Source organism: Crinia signifera, chromosome 3 (genome assembly GCF_055691185.1).
Source record: "Crinia signifera chromosome 3, ASM5569118v1, whole genome shotgun sequence".
NCBI classification, from domain to species: domain Eukaryota; kingdom Metazoa; phylum Chordata; class Amphibia; order Anura; family Myobatrachidae; genus Crinia; species Crinia signifera.
In genome coordinates, this window is record NC_139219.1 from 155,028,051 (window position 1) to 155,052,068 (window position 24,018).

The 24,018-nt window shown below is 38.7% G+C and overlaps 1 protein-coding gene across 1 annotated transcript in view; it reads left to right on the plus strand.

Annotated features, from left to right (window-relative positions):
- Nucleotides 1–24,018, plus strand: part of TRDN (triadin) — a 427,364-nt gene that overhangs the window by 167,432 nt on the left and 235,914 nt on the right. The window contains exons 13-19 of the mRNA XM_083174940.1: nucleotides 3,281–3,340; nucleotides 6,024–6,080; nucleotides 6,748–6,807; nucleotides 9,549–9,602; nucleotides 9,845–9,901; nucleotides 10,593–10,775; nucleotides 16,925–16,984. Coding sequence (XP_083031066.1) covers nucleotides 3,281–3,340; nucleotides 6,024–6,080; nucleotides 6,748–6,807; nucleotides 9,549–9,602; nucleotides 9,845–9,901; nucleotides 10,593–10,775; nucleotides 16,925–16,984 — 531 coding nt within the window. The remainder of the gene's footprint in view (nucleotides 1–3,280; nucleotides 3,341–6,023; nucleotides 6,081–6,747; nucleotides 6,808–9,548; nucleotides 9,603–9,844; nucleotides 9,902–10,592; nucleotides 10,776–16,924; nucleotides 16,985–24,018) is intronic.

Genomic DNA, 24,018 nt, shown 5'->3' on the forward strand with positions numbered 1-24,018 from the left:
GCAGATTTGTGATCTTGAAGAGACTCAAACCTGCTTGACACAGGCAAAAACTTGAGTTGAATCCCTTAATCTTGCAAGTTCAGAAGTTACTTTTGTGTAAGTTCAACAAACTACTAAAGTCATTTCAAAATGTTTTGAAAGTCTGGATATCTACAAAACCTGCACTGTTGGTGTGCCTTGGCTGGATACGTCCGAAGTGCATAGACAATCTATGGTAGTCAAATCTTTCACCATCTCAAGGTCCCTCAGTATGACAAGCAGTGATGTTGTAGGCTTTAATAGGTAGAGTTTGCACCCAAGGATTAAGAAGACTGCCTAAGTAAATTGACACTGGCTGAAGTAAATAACCCCGGGCTGATATAATCGGTCGTCCGGGGGGATTTGTTGCAGACTTATGTATTTTGGGAATTGAATAGTAAAGTGGCACAATAGGAAAATTAACAGTTAGAGCTGTTTTCAACTCTGAAGTTATTCTGCCCTCTTTAACTGCCTGGCACAATACATTATCCAATTCCCAATTACACATCATTGTTGGATCGGTTTCCAATCGGATATAAGTGCTGACATCATTTAATTGATGCTCACACTCCATCCAATAATCCGCCAAGTTTTGCATGACCACTGCCCCTACTTTGTCGGCTCCCCAGATAATGTTATCCCTGCGAGCCGACAGGGATTTACGTGCAAGTTTTTCTTCAACTGCTAAATTATGCTGCACCCGGTGGCTATTAACAGAACTGATGGAATGATCACATTGCTGGTCCATTAACCTAATGAATGTCTTAATTGAAGGGTTATTAGACCCAGGATCGAATTTTGACTGAGGAGTGATCCTTTTCAATTGTGGTGGAATAAGGTCTACTGTAGTAGAGGGGAATTTTTTAGTCCCCCCGATGACTTTTCCAAAATGGTCTTTTAACCACTTCAGTGGTACTCACGTTAAATCTCTGGGCTGTGTAGATAAGCTGACCTTGGCAAACCCGGAAGTTCTCCGTGCTGTATTTTTCACTGAACTCCTGACTGAGTTCATTGTCAGGAGACTTCATAAATGAGCTTATACTGCCATCTTTTGGCTTTTAACAGTATTGGTCCATGTGCACCATTACTACAGCTGAAATTATAGAGCATTGTAGCTAAATTGTAGGCAATACAAAGTATCCAGCTGAATTATGGCCAAAAGAAAAGCAAATAAAATGAGTGCTGATGTAATTCTTGCTTATATGGAAGAGGAGTCTGTAGATGATATTAGCCTTTCAGAAGAAAGTGAATTTGAGCCTGATACTAGCAGAATGTAAACTGTGTGGGAACATCCCATTACATCCAGAAGGCTGCTTTGAAATTTATCACACCAAAGAAAATATTAGAATTTGTTTATGTGATTTTGCTTATATAGCCTCCCTTCATGGCAAAATATTCTGAAAACTACTTATTGTATTGTTAAATAAATTATTGTAAAATGAATTTTCATGATCGACTCATCATTTAAAAACCCGCCCTGGGAGAGGTGACATGGTAATAAAAACCTGCCACTGAAGGGGTTACACGTAAGTATCGGTTAAGTTTAAACGTGTCAACCTTCCATTGAAAGGGATCGGAACAAAACTTAAACCCTTGGCAAGAACTTGCATCTCAATATGGGAAAGAGGTACAGACGCTAAGTTGAAAACTAGGTCTTGGGCTTTATTGTTTTGGCTGCTTTTTTCTTCTCTGATGTTTTGGCCTGACCTCCGCATCCTCTTCCGACTGGTTCTTTTAGCGTATGGTCTCTAAGCATAGCTTGGGTCCAGGTTCCTAAAGGGGCCTCCTCATCATTTGAAGGCATGGACTTTGCTTAACTTTGAGACGTACTAAATCCTTCTAAAGTTCTGCCAGGGATTTGGGCCCCTCTTTGCCTGTATGGTTTAGACCGTCTAGTGTATCGGCTATTGACAACCCAGTCATACACTCTTTTTTTTTCATAGTCCATTTGGACCTTTTTAGCTTTTCTCATTTGAAAACAATCAAATTTTTCCTATACATCTCCATTTGTGTTTGCAGCTTTTCCATCTATTGATTGTCAACATCCTCCAACATGGTGGAAAGATGGGTTGCCTCAAACTCCTCAATTTTTGTCTGGTAGTTTTCATGTTCCTGGCTGGCCACCTCTTCACTAAAAGTAGCAGATCCATTGAACATTTATTCAATACTGATAGCCAACATTTGCAAAACATGATATTATTGCGGCCAATGGTGGGCGTGTTCTTAACCCGAAAGCCCCTCAGGATCATTTTACTTTGGTAATAGTCTGAAAAGCTCCTGGTTTGCTGAAGTCATTATTGCCAGAGGAATGGTTAGATAGTACCTTAGCTGCTGAACCCCTGTGGGGTATGGAAGGAATCAATAAAATAATAAACTCCGCTTTTGCAGGCTTTTTTAAAGGGTGGACTCAGGGGGTGCCTATAACAAAGTCCCAATAGGTGCCATGACATGTGAAACTGTTTCAGGGAATCACAAATCCAATATATACAGACAGAGAAGTCCGGCTATCATATGCAAAAAAAAATCACTCACTATGAATGCATGATGAACTATACTTACTGCGTGGCCATCTGGGCACAGCTCCAGCAGCACAATGGGGCAGATGTATGAACGTTCGTTATGGGGGAGAAGGGGTATTAGCGCACGTTATGTGCGCTGATACCGCTTCTCCCCCATGTATGAAGCAGCCAGCGTGCGGTACAGGACAGAGGCGCTATGCGCCCCTGTCCATATCGGCGCTGCTATCAAAATGATAGCAGGCCGAATGTATGAACGGTCAGCATCGCTGACCGTTCCGCACGAAGCCGGGTTTGGCTTCGCCAGCATCAGGCTGGCAAAGCCCTATCTAAACAGCAGGGACAGCGCTGTCCCTGCTGTCAGCTGTGGGCTGCGCTGGGGATCTCGCGTGAACAGCGAGATCCCGCGCATGCCCAGTGCGGCCGGCCGGGGGACAGTATTAACTGATGCGCTATCTCCAGAAAGGGACATCGCTGAAGGGGGGAGTTAACGCTCCCCCGCTTCGGCAGACAAGATGTTAATACATCTTGTCGATGTCCCTTCCTGCTTCGCCTCGCTATTGAGGCGAAGCAGGAAGTATCATAGCGGCGCGATAAGCACTGCTATGATACATCTGCCCCAGTGTGACAAGTTACATACAACATTTAAATACTCAGCCCACCCCTCCCCTACCACTGATTAGTGGAGACATGGACATATATATGATGTACAGTAGTGATGCCTTATTTGTTGGTCTTTTTTCCAGAAGCCACAAAAGAAAAACCTGCTACAAAGGAGAAAACTGAGAAAAAGGCTCCAGCTAAAGGTCCAAAATTAGCCATAATTTTTATGAATTTTAATGGTGACAATTACTTGGCTAAAGATTTTTGTTTTAAAGTTTTTTGCTCTGTACATAGTTTATTTAGATATATATTTGCAAAATGACATATATGTAGTATATCATTAATTTAAAACTACATAAAACATAGTAGCCGAGACGTACTAAGCCTTGAAAAGTGATAACAGGAAGAGTCATAAACCACCAATCAGATCCTAACTGCCATTATTCAAAATGTAACCTCACAGTTATGAGCTAATTGGCTCACACTTTATCACTCTCCATTTGATCACTTTTCCAGCTTAGTACATTTGACCCAGTCACTTATAATTTTATATTTTACTGGGATTATAATTTTCACCTTATTGTAAATTTTCTTTTGAGAGAATGATGAAACTTCCATGCTGTATGAATAGGATTTAGGACCCTATTTAACATAAAATGTACTATGGCAGGATCTTAGCAGATATCTCCGATATGTGCTGATCAATGGTGAATCTACGAGTGTGTGTAGTGCACAGGAGCCAAACCCTGATAGATTAACCCTATAGTAGCAGGATATGTTGTCTCCTGTTGTAGATATACTGTAGAAGTGAAATAATTGCTACTGAGATAATTGCACTACTTTTCAAAATGCAGGGATGGACTCCTCCCATGCATACTATCGTTACCAGGGCCACCATCAGGGTGGCCCTGGTAATAGACAGAAAGGGGCAGATAACTGTAGTCTATCAAGTATAATTTGTCATAAACAAAACTTTTGCCTTGTAAATGATTACCCCTTTAAAAAAAAAAACACCTGTGTTAGTCTGGAATCCCACAATGCCACGAACTTGGGGAGCATTTTATCCTGCTTTAAAAATATTAATTTAAGTTACATACTGTAATGCCGTTTATACAAATGTATAAGAAATGCTCCAGCTGTCCTATACATTTACAGTATTACAAAATGTCTAGAATTCTGAGGGGTTTCATTTATAGATATTTGTTATTTAGGTCCCTAGTAAGCTTCCATCTGCTGTTATTAATGTTCTTTGGTGTTATCTTAATGCCTGCATAGTTTAAAGTTAGAAATAATTCCTTTATCCAGATTAAGCCTGTTTGTACAGTCATTGCTGGCTGACTACATGTAAAATATAATTAAATATACTAAAATAACAATATAAATATACACAATGCTCCTAATCCATTAATACAGTTATTTTAGAACTTGTTAATGCCAGTGCACTGAAATTAGTTTTACTTGGCATGTCACAAAATGCTATGCTCTGCATTAAAGTCTGGCCTACCGATCCATAACTGCAGTTTGCATTACCCTGCAGTCATGTGATTGCTGCTATCACTAGCTATTATCTATTTAATATATGGCTTCCCTATTTAAATGTGGTTTAATGGTTGCTAGAGCATTGGGCTCAATACTTAATTCCAGCATACAGTATTTAGACTTCCTACAGTTTGTCCGTGCTCCTGTGGATGACCTGACTTTGGTGTGACTACTCCCTGCATAAACTTAGTAGCCTGTATTTGAACTCATGGAATCCTGTCTTTGATTTTTGATCTTGACTGCTCTTTACATATTTTCTGTAGCTAATCTTCATGTCCCTGTGTACTTGGCTAAGAGAGTCTCCTTGTTTTTCCACTGTGGATTAAACAAGACTTCAAGTATACCTGACCACAGCTTGGTGACATCTTTTATTGATTACTAGCACAGATCTATCACACTGGTAACCAGTGCAGGGAACTGCTACTTACATTCTTGCCAAAACCACTAAAATTCATATCATTGTAATTGGATGTGCTATTACTGGCTTGAGGCACTAAAGCCATTAAAACGCACAGATCAGGAACACAGAAGTACAGATGTAGATATAAAGGTAATTAAAAAAATAAATAAACTAAAACCAGACAAAACATATACATTGTCAATAACTTTTTAAAACAGTCTTAAGTAATTGGTAGAACTAAAGTAGGTCAATATACCACTTCTTGGCCACTTTTCCCCCAATTTTTCCTTAATGTAATTTCAGTAATCTTCATGGAAGACAACTATTCACAAAGATATTAGAAGCCACATTACTATGGGGGAAATTTACTAAAGGAAATTTGTAAAAAATAGGTGTATTTGTATCCAGAAATACACTTATTTTTGGCATTTACTATCCCGAAAATACGGCAATTCATATTCGCATTAATGTGCTATCAATACGGATACGAAGTGCCATATTTTCGGGATAGTAAATGTCAAAAATAAGTGTATTTCTGGATACAAATACACCTATTTTTCACAAATTTCCTTTAGTAAATTTCCCCCAATGTCTATGTATATATAAGCTAAGCAAGGAAAATAAAATTACTTTATGTCTAATTTCAGTTATATATATTTGAATAGTTTTTGTTTATTCTTGGTAAAACAACAGTCAAAACTATTGTCCATATAAAAAAAAAAAAAAAAACAACAACTTAAAATAGAAAAAAAACTCTTTGGTCAAAAAATAACCCTTTGCCTAAAAATATAGAACCAAATGATTATTTTCTTCAATGGTGAAATTACAGCTACAAATCATTTAATGTTTGATAAATATATTCTTGTTACATCTGTAATGTAAAGATATTATGTAATGATTGTATACACTAAAGTAGTGTCATGTATTTTTATTTTTTTTTATTTTAGAAACTAAAAAGGAGGAACCAAGCATGAAAGACAAAATTAAGAAGCCCTCAACCAAAGGTTCATAAATAATTAAAGTTATCCCCCTAGTTTTACTAATGCCGTGGTCCACCATCTTCAATGAAACCATTGGAATGATTTGCAGCCAAATCTGTAAACTACTGTACATCAAAAGTGTGTCTTCAGCATAATGAACTGTGTAACTGCTATTGTTCCATGCTGCCTCTGACAAAACAAAGACATACTAATATTTCAGCTTGAAGATACGTTTTACACAATTTGAAAACCTTGTTATCAAAATACCCCATAAAACCGAAATTGCTCCATTGTCTCTTCAAGTTTGTGAATGGGGGCACCTTAAAGTTTTGGGGAAGGTTTTGGGATGGATCACTATGCTTTAACTTTCCATTTGTTTTGAAATTTACCCCCTTTGTCTAATTATTTCCATTACTTCAAATCAAAATTGTCCAAGATAAAAAGCATTAAAAAATAATAATAAAGGATGGAGACAAGATAATTCCATTCACCCTTAAAATCTAGAACCATTTGACTTCTTTACTCCTGTGGTGACAATACAGTCAGAGCTGTTTGGTCATTTTAGCCATATTTACTTGAATCGTAGTCTAGAGCAATTTTGACATATTTAAAGTTCTTAATATAACAATAGTTGTACAAGCAATGTGATGTAAAATTTGTATATACTTTAGTGTTGATATTTCCATTTCAGAACCTGCAAAAGAGGAACCCAAAGTCAAGGACAAAACTGAGAAAAAAACTCCATCTAAAGGTTAATCATTTTATAAACAAGTTACATGTATTCATGGTACTTGAAAGTACAGTGTGATGGGTTTGTTTAGTGTGTAACACTGTAGGGGAACTGGATGCCCATTCCTGGGGTAGAAGGCAGCAAGCAGCAGCTGAGGAATCATGCAAGTCCAGTCTCTGGGGTGCAACTGGCCGCAACCAGTTTTATTAAGCAGAAAATAAATTAAACATCAAAAGGAAATACCTTGCCTGTCCGGCACTAACTAAACACAGGATATTACTACCTGTCTCTAAACAAAACACAAAGTTGTCCAGTCACTACTGGATGGCTCACTTTCTTCAGAAAGCTTGTTTCTCTCACAGAGATTCTGAAGTCTCAATAGGCAGTCTGCACCCACTGATCAGTCTAGAAGCTCTATCAGGCCCTTCCACAGCTGCAAGCCCTGATTAGTTCTCTGTGAGGCCAAACACCTGAACTGGGCCTTTACTCAGCTTTAATACAAAGAAACACTCTCATGAAAGTTTTCCTGTTTCTAAAATGTGTAAGACAAAAACCTGGGACAAACATACCTGCCCTCAAACACTATTCAGTGTTCTTGTCACAAGTGTAATACAATTGTTCAAATCAATGCTCACTACCTTGTTCTATGGGAGATAGCCAATTACCCCATATCAATTGCATTGCCCGGGGCTTTTTAATTCACCACATTAAGCCAACACTCAGGCAATGCATATGATTAGAGCTAATTGGATCAGATACACAAAATATTTTTTATTTAGATTACATTGCATATTATATGTGTTACTCCATACAAGTGGATAGTAGGAATGGGGGAAGTAATTGATCAACACACCTAGGATGAAGAAGATCGTAAAGGCCCCCATAAACTATTCGGTTTGGGCACAATTTTGCATGATTCGGATGAATCGGGCCGTAAAATCGGCCCAAATTGCATATGGAGACATCCCCTCCAACCCGATGCGCGGCCCCGTGCGCATTGGATCGGAGTCGGGAGGTTGGACGGGCTGCACATAACATTTTCTAAATCTTATGTGCTGCCCGGAGCCGTGCGGGGACTGCAGCTGGTGGGGGGACCTACCAGAGCCGGGCGGAGGGATCAAGGGGGGCGGCGCAGGGAGCCAGGCAGAGGAGGAAGAAGCTGCCGTCAGCAGGAGCAGGGGGGCGGCGCAGAGTACCAGGGAGCCGGGCAGGAGAAGATGCTGCAGTGGCAGCGCGAGTGGCGGGAGCAGAACACTTTAAAAAAAAAAAGCCCATACAAACGCATAGGAAGCCATTGATTGGCTGAGACCTCTCTCAGCCAATCGCTAATTGGCTGAGAGAGGTCTCAGCCAATCAATGGCTTCCTATGCGTTTGTATGGGCTTTTTTTTTTAAAGTGGTCAGCTCCCGAGTCCCGCCGCTGCCCGGCAGTGTCTTCTCCTGCCCGGCTCCCTGGTACTCTGCGCTGCCCCCCCCTGACAGCAGTGGCTTCTTGCACGGCTCCCTGCGCCCCAGCCCAGCCAGCTAAGTGCTGAGGGACTTGCCGCCCGCCCCACTGCTCCCCCTGATGAGGATCACCGGCGTCCCCCCTGCCCCTCACCGCCTGCCCACTGCTCCTCAACGCCCGCTGCAGCTCCCTGTTACATCTGGTAAATAGCAAGCGATATATCACATGTAAAATTTGGCTTATCAAGTGACAAATTGTATGTGAGCCTCCCGGGGAGCTGCCGGGCGTCTCACAGGAGAATTGGGTCCGACTTGTCCTAAGGACAAGTCGGTCTAATGTATGGGGGCCTTTAGGGAGTGTACATGTAATTGGAATTGTGGTGAATCTGGATGTAGTGTAGATGTGTATAAACATGCCAGAAAATATATTTCTTGTGGCCCTATAGACCTATATTGTGATGCAATGGGATGCACTGATTATAAGAACCAGCAATAGCTACAGTAGCAGCTGTTGATTGGTTGCTTGTGGGTTTACCTCAACGGTTGATAGTAATGAATTCATGTGGCTGCTATATACTAAATAATGTGGTCACCTCAATGTGCAGAACTTAATTGACATTTCTAATTAGACACAGGAAAATAGATTCCTATTTTGTTTATAAAGGATCATACAAACAATAATTTTATTTAATTGTATATATTCATTTGGAATTTATTTAAAAGTTATGTTAATTTTATGAAATGATGACACTGTCAACCCAACATTATATGTTGTAAATATTACACTTCATTACATTAGTTTACTGTAGAAGTAGATAATAGTGTTTGTAGTAGTAAATGCAGACAATTGTCTTGCCACACCTCTATACTTTTGTTAGGTGTAGGTGGCACAGGGTTAGGGTTGTAGAGATGGACACATGTTGAACTGTATCATACTACACATATGCACATAAATGCTCTTACTCATGTGCATGATGTGCCAGGTTCAGTGCATAAAAGCATCCAAATCTGCAAAGCCCAGCTGTATCAATAGTCCTTTACTCATTTAAACAGATTTAAATTAAGTTAACATGTGGAGTGGTAGCCCATAGCCTGAGTGCACCATTGGTCTCTTTCCATATTGGAAATGCTTTGCAATGCCCTTGCTCCATACAATCCACCATATATTAGATATATTTCTTTCCAAAAAATGTGGGTGTTTTAGTTTTGTTACACATCATAATGTGGGTGTTTTAGTTTTGTTACACATCATAAACCATTTAGTTAACCATCTTGTTTGTTAACTCTCTAATATATGGCCATATTTTTTTCCATTAGTTGCCAAAGAAAAACTTGAAAAAGTTGTAAAAACTGAGAAAACCCAGGTCAAGGGTAAGGAGTCATTTTAGAATGTTTTCTTTTTATTCTTAAAATATCAATAATCATTTTTTTACTGTAAGTGAAATAAAAACATTAAGATATATATATATATATATATATATATATATATATATATATATATATACATACACACACACTGTATATTATTTTGTTGTATATTCCTCCACTCCGTATGTTAAGTCTTGCTTTTTTATTTCTAATATTTATTATGGCCATCATTCTTATTCCAATAGTTGCAAAAGAAGTGCCTGAAAAAGTTTTAAAAACTGAGAAAATAATCCAGGCCAAAGGTAAGTAGTCATTTAAGGAGTTTTTATTATTATTATTATTATTATTATTATTATTATTATTATTATTATTATTATTCCTAAAAATGTAAATTTTATTTAATTTACTAAAATTATATATTTATTATGTCTTATTTTTTATACTGATGTTGGGTAGTACATTCATAAAAACCTTATACTGTACAGTAATTTGGGACAGCTGTAAAAAAAGACAGTCATACCAACAATAACATAAATGGAAAAATGATACGTATTTTCCTAAAGTAAATCTGTTCCCATAAGATATTAAATATCAGTTTATATTTTAGCCAAAATATGTACATTTGTAAATCAAAATAAATGCTATTATTTTTCCTAGTCCTACACTAAATTATGATTCTTACAGTATATATGGATTGCAGGTTTATATTTGAAGGAAAAATACAGTATGGTATCATATTAATACATTGTATCTTTACTGTACTAGATATATGTGGATTTACAAGCACTAACAAGAACTTTAGTCACTATAATTAATTTATATTGATGTTCAGCTACAGTAAGAGACATAAAAGATATATCACTATCATTTTCCTTCAACGCTTTGAAATAAAGATGCATCACCTGAAAATGATGAACTAAAACTGTATTTAGTGTACCAAACCCTTAAGACCTACATGGAAAATACTTGATATTTCTGCTTTAAATTATTTAGATGAGAAGAAAGCTAAAGTCTCTCAGAAAGAAGTAAAAGCTGAAAAAGATGGAAAGGCAAAAACATCAGACAAAGCTGTAACAAAAGACTTAAAGAAAGTAAAAGCTGTTGAAGAAACAAAGACAAAGGCTAAGCCCATTGTGGCTGAGAAGGATAAGATGGAAACCAAAGTTGAGATGAAAGGTAAAATAACACAAAATAATATTTAGCAGGCATACCATGGTAACCAAACAATATATTTTCTTCCCTTCTGTGTTAAAAATATGAGGATTCATCTTCAAATGAATGTATAAAGAAGGCGTAGTCCAATGTAATATATTAGCACAATTCACATTATTAGCTATGCAGTAATCCAGTATCCTCCCCAACCACAAAAATGCTGACCACATATAGCACTAAGATTTCCTTAAACACTAAAACCTTTTCCTTAAACACTTAAACTCTTTGTGGTCAATCCAATTACCCACAAAGTACAGTATGTGATTTGCTATTGCAGTAGCACTAAAAATGACAGAAAATACACCTCATGTGTACTCCTCGCAGTTCACTCTCACGATCTAGCTGTGCTAACTCACCTAATTCATTGCATATATGTATCCCAGGTGCAAGTGAGGTAATGCAGAGAAGTTCCTTTTTTCCAGGTGCTTTTTCTTCCAGATGCGCCTACTTGAAACCATTTTCAAAATGTGTCATTTATAGTTATACAGTATATTATATAAAACAACATCGGTCCCGTTGCGAACACAGCCCTGCTGCGAACAGACCTGAATAAGGTCTAAAGTACATACAGTATCAGGGGTATAATCAGAACTTTGTGGGCCCCATAGCAGCATATTGCAGTGGCCCATCCTAATGATTCTTGAGAAACACATCTCTGAAGTTATTAATATTATTCCCTACAATATGCACCTTGTTTCATTTCCATTGTAATACCCTAGTTAATTTCATGACTCATATTAGTGCCCTAGTTTAGTTTATAAACAATCATAGTTTACATTATGTCACATTGTAGGCTTGACAGGATAAATTATGCAACACACTACCCTAAAATCATATTATGACATACAAAGACCCCAGTTCATATTCTGCCACATTACAGTACCCATCTATGTATGCTCTGCCACATAGGTGCCGATTTATGTTTTTGCTGGTGGGTGCTCAAGCCAAAAATATAGGGGAGTGGCTTCATGAGGAAGGCCACTGCCTTGACCTCGTTTTCACCAGGCTGTGCTCAGTCTCTGATTTTATTAACACTCCCTTCCCTCTCTCTGATCACAATCTCATTACTCTCTCACTCTCCTCCATTACCTCAAGCTCACTGACACAGAAATCATGCAAGCCTACTCTAACCCGCAGAAATACTAATGCTATTAATTTTCCACAACTTTCCACCTCCCTGCAACAACAGCTCTCACTAATTTCTACATTTACCTCTCCTGACTCTGCTGTTTCCCACCTCTACCAGACTCTTGAAACAGCCCTTGATAAAGTGGCTCCAGCTACCCATTATACCCCACGTAGGCTTAGATGCCAACCGTGGCACTCCAACACAACAAGACAACTACGAAATCAGTCACGTAAAGTTGAACGCCAATGGCGTAAATCTCGTAATATTACTGATTTCCTCACATATAAGACTAGCTACAACTCCTACTGCAATGCTTTGGACACGGCCAAACAAACATACTACCAATCTCTCATCTCTTCTCATGCCACCAACCCTAGGCGACTTTTTAACACATTTAAGTCTCTTCTGTACCCTCCCCCTCCTCCCCCACCGGCTACCATCAGTGCACAAGAACTTGCCTCCTACTTTAAGGACAAGATTGATAACATCCGAGATGAAATGGTATGCTCCACAATCTCTAACCCTCTTTCTGCCACACCTGAACCCTCTGGCACTTTCTCTTCGTTTGAGCCCACAAATGAAAAGGAAGTATCCGCACTCTTCTTATCCTCCTACTCTACTACCTCTCCTCTTGATCCTATACCTGCACAAGTCATTAAAAATCTATCTCCTGTGATTATTCCAACCTTAACTAAAATCTGCAATCTCTCTCTTGCTACTGGTACTTTTCCGTCTCTGCTCAAACATGCAGCGATTACTCCCATTCTGAAAAAACACAATTCTGACCCTAACTCTCTCTCTATCGTCCTATCTCTCAGCTCCCATGCCTCTCCAAGCTACTCGAGAGACTTGTCTACTCTCGCCTAACAAACTTTCTTAACTCCAACACCCTATTAGACCCGCTTCAGTCAGGCTTTCGCTCTCAACACTCCACTGAGACAGCACTGACTAAAGTGGTGAATGATCTGGTAACAGCTAAGTCTAAAGGCCATTATTCACTGCTTATTCTTCTAGATCTTTCTGCTGCGTTTGACACTGTGGATCACACTCTCCTTTTACAAACACTACACTCCCTAGGTCTTAATGATACAGCCCTTTCCTGGTTCACATCTTACCTACTGTATCTGATCGCTCTTTCACTGTTCGCTTCTCTGACTCTACTTCCTCTTCACTACCTCTGTCAGTCGGAGTTCCGCAAGGCTCAGTCTTAGGTCCTCTGCTTTTCTCAATCTATACCTCCTCGCTTGGCAAACTAATCAGCTCCTTCGGATTTCAGTATCACTTATATGCGGATGATACTCAAATCTATCTATCAACCCCAGAGTTGTCACCAGTGGTTTTGGGCAGAGTCTCTGAATGTCTCTCTGCCATCTCATCTTGGATGTCTTCTTGCCAACTCAAACTCAATATTTCCAAAACTGAATTACTTATATTCCCGCCAACTAAGAACAGTTACCATCCTGATATCTCCATCACTGTTGACAACTCGACAATCTACCCTACCCCACAAGCTCATTGCTTAGGGGTCACCCTCGACTCTGACCTGTCCTTTGTTCCCCACATTCAATCTGTCTCCAAATCATGTTACATGCATCTAAAAAACATATCCAAAATACGACCATATCTCACACAAGACACTACTAAATCTCTTATCCATGCACTCATTATATCCCGCATTGATTATTGCAATAGTCTCCTAACTGGACTTCCCAAGAACAGACTCTCACCACTGCAATCCATTTTAAATGCTGCTGCTAGGCTGATCTTCCTTGCAAGACGCTCATCGTCTGCTGATCCGCTCTGCCAGTCCCTCCATTGGTTGCCTGTATATTACCGTATTCAATATAAAACACTTCTACTTGCATATAAAGCTATTAACCATACTGCACCAGCATATATCTCTGCACTTATCACACAATATCTCGAATCTCGACCACTCCGCTCTGCACAAGATTTGCGTCTCTCATCTGAGCGGATCACTAGCTCCCATTCACTATTACAGGACTTTCATCGGGCTGCTCCCATCCTATGGAATGCCCTTCCATGCACAATTAGACTCTCCGCTAGCCTCCAAACTTTCAAGTGTTCCCTGAAAACTCACCTCTTCAGGCAAGCCTATCATATTTAAGTTCTACACGCATAACCCTCTGAGGCACTTATGTATTATATAGCTTCCCTTCTGGACTTGTAACTTTTTGGGACTGCTATGCTATTACTGATGCCTGTCCTTGTGTTTCCCTCCTATATACCTAATAGATTGTAAGCTTGCAGCAGGGCCCTCTAACCACCAAGTCTATCTGTTACCCAGTTTGTTTTATCACTGTCTACTATTGTAAAGCCCAACGGAATCTGCTGCGCTATATAAGAAACTGCAAATAAATAAATAATAATTCATGGGAAAGGGGCATGGCCATAAAATAATACTGATTTATATTACGCAGCACAATTGTCTCCAATATTCAAATTATGGCAACAGTGTGAAATACATAAATGCCCACACAGTGCAGGTACAAAAATCCCCCCACAGTGCCAAATACATAATTGCCCCCACAGTGCCAAATACATAAATGCCCTCACAGTGCAGGTACATAAATGCCCACACAGTACCTGTGCCAGCGACGAGGGAGGGGAGTGCAGTGGGACACGGGCGAGTGGGCCGCTGCTGAGCGGGTGGGTGCTCATCAATTTCCGTGGGTGCTTGGGCCCTCAAGAACCCACAGAATCGGCACCTACAGATGTGTCCACGTACATCTTGGTTTTACTGCACCATGTATGGCACAATATGGCACACCTTGGACTCTTCTACTGTTTCAGACATTTTTTAGACTCTATCTACTTGCTACATTTGGAAAAACAGCTAAGCCGTGTTTTACATGTTGTGACAAGTTGAGAAAAAAAAGCCAAGATGTACACACATCTGTATGCTCTGCCACATTACAGTGCCCCAGTTCATATTATTTTACACTATATATATAGTGCCTCAATTAAATTTTGTGCCACATTACAGTTCCCCCGGTCTTCTTACAAAACATGTCCTCCACATTACAATAAGCAGATCAGATTGTGACAAATTACTCCGCACTTCAAGTGAATCTTCTGTCCAATTATAATAGCCTCCAGTTAAAAGTATGCCACATTAGAGTGCCATCATAATACCCACTGCACACTCCTATCACGAATAATGTAATGTCACATAATTTAGACACAATTGCTAAGCAGGCCCATCTGGAAAATTGCTATGCAACTTTTTAGCATGGTTCCTGGACCTTCTAGGCATCTGAGCTCCATAGCAATAGTACCCCTTCCACCCACTACAGTTGTGCCCATGGTAAATATTACTATGAATCAGAAGTAACCATAATCAATTAAAATTATCCATGACTTTGGCTCATCAACGTGATAACTGTATATTGTGTTGAGCAGAATCTAAATATGTCTAAAACACTTAGAACGTAACAATATCTAAATTGTCCATACCTGTCAGATAAAGTACAGTAAGTTGTTTTATTAACATTAATTAGCAATATTTTAGATGTCCTGAAAATAAAAAATGACAGAAATGTGTATTTCCTCTCCATATTATTATTATTATTATTATTATTATTATTATTATTATTATTATTATTATCAGGTAGTAGTAGTAGTGGTCTTGGTAGTAGTTGTAGTAGTAGTAATAAAAAAATTCTCCCATGACATACCCTATTTAGGACTAGAGCAATTTGATTAAAAGTGACATTCACAAGGGAAAATGATCAACCATGGTTTGCCAGCTAATAAAGGAAATGCCTTTACCTCTCAAACGTTTTACAACAAAATCAGAGAAAATTGTTAATCAGATTTCTGTAATGAATTTATATAGATAGAAATGTAACTGTGTGGTGTATTGAAAACAAGACATGTGAGACATAACCGTGATGTATAAAAGTATGGATACAGTTTTAAAACAAAACCATACTATTTGTCAGCCATTTTTTTATATATGTGGCATTCTTAAAATATGTCTATTGCTAAAAAATGAACTGTAGTCAGTATCTAGCACATCACAAATTTTTAAACAGAATTTCATCCAAAATGTTCTAAGCCTCTGTGTACAGCTATTTTGGATAAAATATCACCTATCCAGAACAAAGTAAACTAAATTCGGACAATTTTGGAGAGTTTTGTTTTGAGATGTACTCTAGTTTGAAAAGAATTGTATAATATTAATACATATCCTTTATATGTACAGTATTGGATATAATGTGGCAATTTTAGTTATCCAGGTCATAAACTTTTGATGTTTAAACTACATGAATAAAAAATAAATACAACAAACTAATTTATCCTGCAGTTTAATACTAAAATATCAATGCATAACTTACTGCTTTAATCAACAAATTTTCTCCCTTTTATTGGGTAATTTTATATGCAAGCAGGATGTTTTGCTGAAGCAATTGCAATAAAACCCCAGCAATCATAATTTAGATTGTTTTAGAGTGGTGTCCAAGGACAGGTTTTTTAATTGGATTATAATCAAGTCATAAATACTGTTTCGGATTATTTGTACAGTATTTATTTTAGAACACTCAGCTGTACATTGTGTACTATATCAGATATATACTACAGGAAGATATTTAGCACTTTAAACCAAACTATGCAAAGTATTTAGCTGTTCAGTTACTTGTTTGATGCAGACTATGCACTAGACCAGGCAGGTCTAAAGTTGGCCCTCCAGATGTTGTGAAACTACACATCCCAGCATGCTTTGCCACAGTTTTGCTATTAGAGAATGCTAAAACTATTGCAAAGCATGCTGGGATGTGTAGTTTCACAACATCTGGAGGGCCAACGTTGGACATGCCTGCTCTAGACTATAATGTAAGTGAAAGACTGCGCTTCAGGTTCTAGATTTTCTTCCAGGGATGTGGTGCCTTATTGTACTGAATCAAAGCAGTATTAATGTGTCCTCACTGGTGACTGGTCTTTTTCCTTTCTGTTTCATTAGATCAGTATCAGTTCTGTCGCTATGTGGTTGACATGTATTCTCACGGGGATTTATACACAGGTATTTTACAAAGCCCTTGTGCGCTGGCTTAATATACTGTGCTTTTCTCAAAGCATTAACTTACATTCGCATTTAATTCTTCTGCATAAGCTACTGTCGCAGAGAACACTCTTTAATAAAGACAAGAACTAATAGCTAATTGTGCCTAAATCTGCATGGATAGTACTTTTGGAAATTTCTTATTAATGGGGTTTACCTGTCATACATATCTAATTAAAAGGTGATATGCAGTGATAAGTCTCATATTGTACAAGCAGCAATCCCTCATACTACGCATTATAGTGTAACAAATCATTCCAGTCAGACAGCACAATGGTTCCTCTAATTAGTCTCATGTTGCTATGAAAGAGCTTTCTTGGTTATCTATATTGTCATCCAGAAGAAGAAAAACTTTTATCCTTTTTGCTAATAAATGCTAAAGTATAGAATGTTTCATATCAATGGCAATATGTATTAACCAGCCATGTGCATGCTGTGCGGGAAGTTCTGCGAGTAGGCCTTATTTTTAAAGCAGCAGTCATTTGCAAGGCATAACTGACCTGGTTTTTCCTTGCAAATGATTGCCAGTTTTAAAAATACTTGCACAACTTCCTGTATAGCCTGCACATCAAAGGCTATTACATATTGCCCAAAGTGTCTGTGCCTGATTCTGAACATGAGCAAAATCGCTCATGCATGTCTACCATATATTTCCAATGCACACGCACACTTATCAGTCACAATAATGGGTAAGATGAAGCTAACCATACTGTATTTGTATAAAATCATTTTATATTTGTTTACTAGTCCTTCTAGAAGTCATGTTATATTTTTACTATACATTCAATCATATTAGTATGCAAACAGATCATTATTGGCTAATATATGAGTATATAGGTGCACACAATTCCATTCATTGTGGTTATTATGCAATCACAGTTTAAAAATGTCAAACCTATAGATTGTTCAGTTTTAATCTGTGGCACATGCCACACCTGTGCTGCTAAATTTTGATGCTATGAAAATAAATTATATTTTTTTGTAGCAGAGGAGATAAATTATTCAAAGTGACATTTGCCAGGATTCTGAATTAGAGATGTTCACCTGGTGTTTAAACGGTTATTTAAAAACAAAACTGTTTGCCCATATTTTTAGATTTCAAATACTAGATAGATAGATAGATAGATAGATAGATAGATAGATAGATAGATAGATAGATAGATAGATAACTACTGGCATACAAGTGAATCGTTTCAAATGATTTGTCAATACTGTACTTACCATTCCTATCTTATGCTGTATGCACCAATGTTGCTTAATAAGAATTAGCTTTGTCACAAGTCTTGCTTGCCAATCACATTTCGCCTTTATGTCTTTCTCTTCTGCAATACACTCATTTGTGTCAATATATTTTACATGATATCCTTTCCAAACCATACCTACTCTCTACATGTGTCTGAACCATTTACCATATGTTCCCCCATCATCTGGTATGAATAGTTGCATGCTAGTGTGCTGCTTCTTTGTATGTTATCCTTCAGAAAAGGATTATTGATGCTTAAGTAATTTGCATCAGTTATTTAAAAGCAAATCTTTTAAATAACTTTCTACTACTCAATAGGTGATATTTGCATTTTAAATATTTGCGTATGGTACTTTGGTTCATGTACTCACAATAAAGCTGTGAGAAGCATTTGTTGTTGCAATGTGACCTGAAGAACCTGGATCTTCCACATTTATTTATACAATATTTCCTCTTAAATAATCTTTCAATAAAGTTGACATTGTGATGGAGTGCAATGATTAAGCAATACTGTACATTATATATTTTTTGTTTGTGTTTTTGAATGTCAGGAAGCCTGAGTAATATACTGTAGGTGTTACAATGGCAGTAATTGTAAGATAGCTTTATATTAAAAGAGTTAGTACTACTAGAGAGCTTTAGTAATCACAGAGGTTCTTGGCTATGGCTGACTTTAAGAGAAAACACAAGAATGAGGTCATAACACTCTGAAATTATGGGTGAAATGTAATCGGGTGAGAGAATCAGAAAGTGAGAGATTTGGTAAGAAATCTCGAGGTTTTTTTTTAAAGTGGTAATCATTTACACTGCAAAATCAAACTGGTTTTGCAGTGTAAATGATTGCCGCTTTAACCCCTTCCCGACATATGACGTACATTTACGTCATATGTCGGTAGCGGGGGAATCAAGCCAGCTCACGGAGTGAGCTGGCTTGAAAGAGAGCAGGTAATGGCTGTATATTACAGCCAGGTACCTGCTCTCACGGCCACGAGCGGCTAGTTCGCCGATCGTGGCCGTTTAACCCTTTAAGCACCGCGGGCAAAGCGCCCGCAGTGCTTAAATAGCTGATCGGAGGGGGGGCGCCCCCCTCCGGCGCCGATCGGGGCCCCCCGCGGCGAGATCGGAGGGTGCCGATCGGTTGCCATGGTAGCCAGGGGTCTAATGTAGACCCCTGTTCTGGCCGTGTCAGCATTCCTATTACATCCTGCCTGAGGCAGGATGTAATAGAAAGTGCTGAAAATCACTATGTTCAGCCATAGAGCTCTATGGCTGAACCTAGTACAGGCGATCGCGCCCCCTAGTGGTCAAGTACACTAGGGGGCCTTGTAGTAAAAGTAAAAAAAAAAAAAAAAATAAGTTTAAAAAAAAAAAAAAAAAAATATTAAAAGTTCAAATCACCCCCCTTTCCCCATTTCACAAATAAAAAAAAATAAAAAATAAAAAAAATAAACATATTTGGTATCGCCGCGTTCCTAAAAGTCCGATCTATTAAAATATAACATTAGTTATCCCGCACGGTTAAAGGCGTAAACGGAAAATAATTCCCAACGCCAAAACTACGTTTTTTGGTCGCATCGCCTACCCAAAAAAAAAATAACTAAAAGAGATCAGAAAGTCGCCCATATCCCATAATGGTATTAATTAAAAAGTACACTTCAGCCCGCAAAAAATGAGCCCTCACCCAGGTCCGTAGGTGGAAAAATAAAAAAGTTATAAGCCGCAGAACATGGCGACGCGACGCAAATTAGAAAAACCGTAAAATTTTCTATTTTTTTTTTTAGTGGTAAAACATAACGAAAACTATATAAGTTTGGTATCACCGGAATCGTAACGACCCATAGAATAAAGATAACCCATCATTTTAAACGAACTATGAACTCCAAAAAAACCGTAACCAGCGCAAAATTGTGGAATTGCGTTTTTTTTCTTTTTTACCCCACATTGAATTATTTCCTGATTCCCCAGAATATTATACGGTATAGTAAATGGTACCATTCAAAAGTACAACTTGTCCCGCAAAAAAAAAGCCCTCATGTGTCTATATAGCCGGAAAATTAAAAAAGTTACGCTTATTTGAACGCGAGGAGGAAAAAAAAAAATTAACAAAAAAGGCCTCGTCGGGAAGGGGTTAAAAAACTGGAGATTTCCACAGCGCTTTCAAGAGAATATTTGAACATTCACATCAGTCCCTGCCCCAGTGAAGCTTACAATCTATATTCCCTACCACATGTATACGCACACAAAGACATTCTAGGGTTAATTTATTGGAAGCCAATTAGCCTACCAGTATATTTTTGGATTGTGGGAGGAAACCGGAGTACTCGGAGTAAACCCATGCAAGTACGGAGAGAATATACAAACTCTGCACAGTTAGAGCCATGGTGGGAATCAAACCTATGACCTCAGTGCTGTAAGGCAATATTAATTCCTGTGATGTGAATACCCACTAAATTGTATAATTCCTGTGATGTGAATACCCACTAAATTGTATATTTAACAGTAAATATTAAGCTGCTGGTGTATGCTGGGAGGGAAAGGTTATAAGCAGTTGGAACACCAAAGATATCAGTTATGCCACCCTTACACGGAGCGATAAACTCTGTGCATTTTTAAGTACTGTAGATTGCGTTGCATCTAGTACAAAACGCATGCAATGGGCTAAAGCATCATGCGTTTTGAACTAGATGCAATGCAATCTAATTTAAAAAGTATGGCAGCACATACTTTATGTGCTCTGCAATGTGATGTGCACGGGAGTGCTCATCGCATCACACCTGTCCGTCGCACCGTGTATGGGCGGCATTACAGAGGGTCTTAATTAAAGTAGAGTTATAAAAATTCAATGAAAGTGTACAAATTTGCAACTGGACAAATATTTTTGATCAAAGGTATGCATATGTTATACACACATATACTGGGCATAATTATTCACAATAGGAACCATATATGCCCACATTCAAGTTCTATTTACACATCTAACCCCCACCTCATAAATCAACATGGTTTTGCCTAGATTAAGAAAAAAAATGCACATTGTAACTGAATTTGCAGTGCTATTATGTACACCTTTTGCTTTATGATGTTATATTATATTGAAGAAAAACACATTAAGTTGGACCTAGTTAGGTAGTATCTGTTTAGTCTTACTTAAAGAGGAATCTTACTTATCCAGTTTCTCACTTATTCAGGTTTAAGAAGTGTTTGTCTCACTTATACAGGTTCTCATTTTTGCAGGTTCAAACAGTATTTGATTCAATTATAGGGGTCCCTACATGCTAAAGAAAAATATGTACATTATGTGCATGGTTGGTTTCCATGTCTTTTCTGACATCACCGATCAGAAATAGAAACTTGTCAAAACCTCTATTAATCCCAGCTAGAGAGTTTCTAAAAGTGGTTGTCTCATTTATAGAGGTAAATAAACTGCACTACTCTCCATTGAAGAGGTTCTAACAGTGGGATAAATATGGATGGCCAGCGGTCAGGATGCTGGTGGTCAGAAAAAATATAACTGGCCCTTCCCCAGCCGCAATCCCGCTGCAAAAATAAAAATGTCTGTGACCTCTTTGGGGACAACTATAAGCCTTGAAACTCTTATTCTTGAAATTAAACTTAATTTCTCATTCTGAAATCTGGGTTTTTACACCTGCCGTATGCTTTGTAAGGCATACTGTACATGCTACTGATTTTGAAAGTCTATTTACAGTAAGCATATCCAAAAAGCTGCTGTCAGAGGAGTCCTGAGCTTTTGATGGCATATGAATATTTTATTGTAAGGATAACTTGCATAATACCAACATCATGATTATGTTTCGGTTATGTCGGTATACCTGGTTGCTGTCTGCATCACTTAACAGAAATCATCTCAGTTATAGAGGTGATTATTCCTAAAAATCAGTCTACGTTAAAGTGGTTTGACAGTTTTGTTAACAGAGGTTTTTTTAGTGCAAAATGAGCTTAGTCCCAGTAATAAAGGTTTCCAACTTAATTATACGATACTAGTCTAAAGCAAAACTTTATGCTTATGCAGTTCTCAAAAATGCTGTAATGTGAACATGATTTTAATTTAATGGACCCTTATAGGCTTTTAAGGGTCAATTTAAGGGAGTCTGTTTATTGTATTGTATTCAGTGCCTTCAAGAGGGGGGGGGGGTAGTTTTTACCCGGCCCAGGTCTGTGGGAGGGACCCAGGCCTTTTGCCCCCCCTCCACAGCTGGAGGGCGTAGAGAGCAGAGGCTGCCGCAGCAGGGTAGAGAGTCAGCTTCAGCAGCATTTGGACATCATGAAATTTACAATCCAGTATAAATGTTACCTTCTTATAAGCAGAAGTGTGTGGAATTTGGTGGAGAGGAGGAGACATTACCACCATGGATTGGGGCAAAGTTCTTGCACTGGACTCATGTGCACCCTACATATCAGCAACATGAAATGAACAAATACTCAAAGCCAGGACTTCTATTGTTTTGGGAGAGAATAATGTCTTTACAGTGTTATAAATACATGTGGAAGGCAGTTTTTATATCAAATGTAATTAAATACAGAACAAAAAATGCAAATAAAATCATTTAAAAAAGTGATAGTTTCTTGTTTAACTGTCACATAGGAATATTCTGTCATTCATTATCAGAAACATCTAGATATTGTGCTTATAGTCATATAGTCATTGTCATGATTGCATCCTCATGGTATAGTGGCTTTATTCTGGAGGTGTACTGGATAACACCATCCCAAGGCGGCCACCAAGATGTGAGTGGCAACTGCACAATAACGCCACAAGGCTACTCACTCATTTTGGACAGGTGTACAATGAAAGTGCTTGGGAGGTCCATTTAGCGTACTAGCTGCTGGAGGAGATGAGGCCAATGCAATATAGGCATGTAGACAGGGGCTGGCTGGCAACTTTCAGCCTGGGGGGCAGAGACAAGCAAGTGGCCCCGGCTTCTCTACCACCACACATATCCTGCCGGTATGTAAAAAAACGATAAGCAGCAAACGTACATTTATTGCAGCAGAGCACAAAATACTGCTTGTTTCTTTGCCACACACCTTACTTGCAGCTGTCAGGAACAAGGAGTAGTGCTCCACAGTGACACGAGCACTCAAGTGTCTGGGAGGAGCCATGTGATGCAGCATCTGGAGGATTCATCCATCCTTTTGGCTACTTGAAGCTGCCGCACATGTGCGGCACTTGGTGATCTACTTATGAGGGGAATGGTGTGAGGCAGTGGGGCAGGGCGGGGGTGAGTGAGTTTCTCAACCTGTTGTGCTACACAATTGAACCCTCCTGCCCAGCATGTCAGCACAATTCATGACTGGGTCTGCAGGAAGGCTGCTGTCTGCACCTAACAGTCAGAGACACTGATCAACACAGCTGGGCAGCGCAACCCCCAACCGTGCATCCCGAGAGCATTTTCTCCTGATGCTGGATGCAGTTGTCAGCCCCGTTTACTAGCCTGACCCTGAAACAGGGGTGAAACTAGACCTATTGGGGCCCATAGCAAAATTTTACCTGTGTCTGACCAACCAAGGTGCGCAGAACATGCCACCCCACTGCAACTGCAACCAATATAGCCACTATGTCCAACCTAAACCCACAAATAAAGACAATCTACCAATCTCACATTCAGAGGTACAATACACAGAATACAGAAATGATCATATATACACATATATACGTAAAATAATAATATTTACACACACACACACACACACACACACAAAAAACATTCTACCTATAAATGAGTGCAGGGGA